Source organism: Gavialis gangeticus, unplaced genomic scaffold (assembly GCF_001723915.1).
Source record: "Gavialis gangeticus isolate Ggan-Ray unplaced genomic scaffold, GavGan_comp1, whole genome shotgun sequence".
Classification (NCBI taxonomy): Eukaryota; Metazoa; Chordata; order Crocodylia; family Gavialidae; genus Gavialis; species Gavialis gangeticus.
This window is the reverse complement of record NW_017729024.1, coordinates 122,286,002-122,290,021: the sequence shown is the minus strand read 5'-3', so window position 1 is coordinate 122,290,021 and position 4,020 is coordinate 122,286,002. Positions and strand designations below refer to the sequence as shown.

The following is a 4,020-nucleotide window of genomic DNA, read 5'->3' as shown; positions in this document are numbered from 1 at the left end:
AACCAGTTTCAGGTACTGGAACTACTGTGGTTTGCTTTGAGACAAAAGATACCAGCACAACAGAAAAATCATCTCTTGGACCAGTTCCTGGAGGTATTGGTCCCAATAATTCACCTCTTGCAACATTTTGTGCATTATAACCAGTAACAAGCTAGCAGGAGAAGACCCCATTAAGATGCCTTGAACCCAGTTGCATGCATAGGAACACATTTACCCCTTTCATGTAAAGCTTGCATTTGACTATACATGTGTGCCTTGGAAAGCAAATTCACTCTAACAAGTGTCTTAGCTTGAGGGGGGGGGTCTAAAACCTCCATGTTGAAAGAGCTGTAGATGTCTAGTATGGGACATGTATGAATGAGGACATGCCACTTCACTGAAGCAAAACAGTCTTCTTTTCCCTTGCTGTCATTTCATCCAGACAAGCAGTTGATGGCTTTTTGACAACTACCAACTCCAACAGCAAGTACAACACCTAATGTCTTGTTTCTTCCCCTAGAACGCAATCTCAGCAGCACAGTGTCAGAAGTAAGTTCTACTAAAGGAACTTCAGCTGCATGGGCCATTATTCCTGTGTGTAAGTACAACTGGTGAAGTAACTAGAGACTTCAAACTCTGGGTATTATTCTAAAACTGAATATGGCTACTTGCCTTGGCATTATCTAGTCCTAAAATAATGAGGGATCTAGGAGCTAGTCTAATTCTAGAACCTCTGTTAATTGACTGAATAACAAACTTAAGCTTTTAATCCCTGCTCTCCCATGGAATGGGTATGTGTTGGAGAATCCTGGGGGAGTGGCACTTTCTCAGTGCTGACTGACTTCTTCTTTTGCAGTATTGGTGGCAATGGCTGCAGTAGGTGGCTACTTCATATGGCGTAACTGGCAACACAAGAACATGAAAAGCATGAACTTTGACAACCCTGTCTACTTGAAAACCACTGAAGAAGACCTCACTATTGATATTGGGAGACACAGCAGTTCAGTAGGACATACTTACCCAGCAGTAAGCAAACTCTCTAGCAGTTGACTTTTTTCTTTCTTTCAACTCCAGTCTAGAGATTAGCCTAAAACATTTTCAGCTTGATCCCTAGCTGAAAGTCAAAGTAACAAAATAAACTGGCTTCCTAGGCTAGCTGAGGAAGAGTAAAATCTTGACCATGTTTTCTAGTTCTGTGTTGGGAGGGTATAATCCAAACTAGACCCAACCACTTCCTATATTGCTCAGGTCACCAGAGGAAGAGGTAGCCTAAATTAGCTCTGACAATCTAAACAAATGTTCCTCCCACTTTTTTTGTTTTGCCTGATTTGGACTCTTGTGCCTAGAGCTGTAAGAAATTCTTTTATGCATACTTTAAGTTGCTTTCAATATGACTTGCCTAGAAAGCCTTTACAGGAATAGGCCTAGTTCTAGTTGCTCAACAGAACTTCTTTGGAAAGGGGGGAGGTGCTATACAAATAAAACTATAAAATCTAAACTGCACAATTCATGAAAATGGTATACTTGTCTCCCCCCCAGGAGTGCAAGCTAAAATGCAATGCATGATGGCAAAACTTGGTCTGACTTGCTTTGTCATGGGGCATAAGTCTGGCTCTAAAAGGCACAACTCCACTCTTGCATGTCTCTAATCCATAGAGATGTAGGGTGTTTTTTGCTGACTTCTTAAAGTGGGGTGCAAGACTAACATACTTTTTATTCTTGTACAGATATCTGTTGTAAGTACAGATGAAGATGTAGCTTGACTACCACAACTTAGCAATCCTTCTTTCAGTCTACTTGTGTGCTACACTCTTTTTGGATGGTAACCAATCCAGTGGCTGATACTCTTTTTCATTCTGGAAGAATGAAGACTCCTTTGTGAATGGAGCAAGCTTGTGTAAATTTTTTTTTATACAGCTTAACAATAGAAATTTTGTAAATATTGTCCACAACAATTCAGCTTTTGATGGTTACTGTTTTTACCTATAACCCTTAAATTGGTCAGTTGCCACCACTGACCAAATATTTAAAGCACTTTCCATAGAAAGCCATATTCCAGCCACAACTTGTGCTATAGTGTACCACCTGTACATATGTGTATAGGCCACCTGTAAATATTCCTAGAAATCACTATGAAGCACTTTGAAATACTTCAGATGTAAATTATTGTAAACTTTTTTCAATGGTTGGGACAATGGCAATAGGAGAAAACGGGTTACTAGGATAAATTGCCAAAAATTTGTAAACATAAGTAATTTTGTATGTCTGACTTAAATTTGACCTCATTTGAGGGGTGAAGAGGATGAATGCTCTTTAAGAAACCACTGTAAATTGAAATGCAAAAATTAATTAAAAACCAAGCAGTAAAATTGAGTTGTCCTCGCTTATGTTCAAGTGACTGCCAAGTTCTCCTGGGTCACCTTGGCTTATAGGGAAGCTCGTACTTTCTTGACTCATCCCCAAAGGGGATGAGTCTAGTACAGTTATACAGTACTGAACAAGCAAGGCAATTGGTAACCCAGCGCTAATTTCAAGCAATATACCAGGTCAGTGCCCTGCAGAGCAAATGCTAAATCAAAAGAGGTAGTGCCTCCAAAGTTGTTGGTATTTTGTATGACTTTTTTGTTTGGGGTGGGTGTCTTGGTTCCTTTTTTAATATGCATACTGAACTTCTTCTACCAAGGACTTTTCAGATGCTGGTAATCTAGACTGACATTATTATAGTCTTGTGGTAATATAGCCTGTAGCAATCAGTTGTGCATGGTGAGGATTTTTCTCCTTGTCACCATTTTAAAGGAGCTTCAGGACATGCAGAGGTCTTACTTGCTGAGTCTAGCTCTGACCTGTGCTTGGCTTAATAGAATGGATTAAGATGTACAAGTAATGCCAGTACGTAACTCTAGCAAACTGCTATAGTATAGAGCTCCTTTATCTCTTCCAAGGATCCTTGCCTAATCTGTGAAGGATTGCAAAAACCTGTTTGTTTGGGTTTTTTTGTTTTTGTTTTTTGTTTTTTTTTGTTTTTGCAATGCATAGCATGAGAGCTGCTACCAACACTGCATGCAAGCTGCCACTTACTGCCTGGTGCTGCTACTGTTGCTTTTTGCCCCCCAGCCTCTGCAGGCAACTGCCACTCCCCTTCCTGCCACCAACACCACCCTAGCTGCCTGCCAGAGCTTTCCCTGCAGGTGGTTGCTGTGTCCCCCCTCAGTCTCCAGGGGCACACATTCGTATTGGCTACTATAGTGTTCTGGAAATGCCAATCCAGATGGGCAGATGTTAAGCTTCCATATGTGGGCAGCACTTTTTTAGATTTTGGCTAAAAAGAAAACAGGCCCAAAAAAGCTTACAGATTCTCAAGAGATTCTGTTGCTACCAACAGCAGTATCCATTCTACAGATGACTTGTCCCCAGTTTTTTCAGCAGTGAGGCTTGGGCAGTTACTGGTATCAAGGGGTTTTTATTAAATGGTCCCCCTCCAGTTAGAAAATTCCTAACTTAAAACATAGATACATAGGTCTCTTGTCCCAACACAAGCCTTTAGCTCAATGGGGTGTTCAATGTTGGGTTTTTCTCCTAGGTAGGGGGTATTTTGGGAGGAAAGGCATTGTTCCAGTCCCAGTTTCCTGCCTGGTCTCTTGCTTTTGCATATCTTCCTCCCTGTCTTTAGCTGCCATATACTAACAATAGTAGACCTTGCAGGGATGGCCTCCTAAAGCACTCTCTCCCCCTGTACTTGGCCTCCAAGTTTAACTAGCTGTATGGTAGGATTGTCAGATCTTTGCAGCACCAATACACCTTGGTGAACTCCTCTAGACTCCATCCTGGACAAGAATTCTAATCCTGTGGGGGGAGGGGTAAGAGGGCAACATGGCTAACTTTTTTTTTTTATTACTCTGTATAACTCAATCTTGAGTCCTCTTGCTCTTAAACTGCTAAACTATTGGTGGTACAGCATCCCTTTGCCTAACTGAAACTTTCCATTCCTTTAGTCCTATTTAACTTCTGTCTTTTTTTTTTTTTTTTTTTTTTTTGGTGCCC

General features: G+C 41.0%; 1 protein-coding gene and 1 long non-coding RNA gene across 3 annotated transcripts in view; one reads left to right on the top strand and one right to left on the bottom strand.

Moving 5' to 3' along the window:
* Positions 1–2,349, top strand: part of VLDLR (very low density lipoprotein receptor) — a 19,023-nt gene extending 16,674 nt beyond the window's left edge. Inside the window, exons 16-19 of one of the 2 annotated variants that reach the window (XM_019517642.1) lie at positions 7–93; positions 500–577; positions 836–1,005; positions 1,707–2,349. In XM_019517642.1, the coding sequence (XP_019373187.1) occupies positions 7–93; positions 500–577; positions 836–1,005; positions 1,707–1,742 (371 nt within the window). In that variant the 3' untranslated portion in view covers positions 1,743–2,349. The remainder of the gene's footprint in view (positions 1–6; positions 94–499; positions 578–835; positions 1,006–1,706) is intronic. The other variant, XM_019517643.1, reaches the window with a different exon arrangement.
* Positions 1–2,478, bottom strand: part of LOC109297676 — a 6,167-nt gene extending 3,689 nt beyond the window's left edge. The window contains exon 1 of the long non-coding RNA XR_002097382.1: positions 2,469–2,478. This is a non-coding gene — a long non-coding RNA (uncharacterized LOC109297676). The remainder of the gene's footprint in view (positions 1–2,468) is intronic.
* Positions 2,479–4,020: the final 1,542 nt, after the last annotated feature.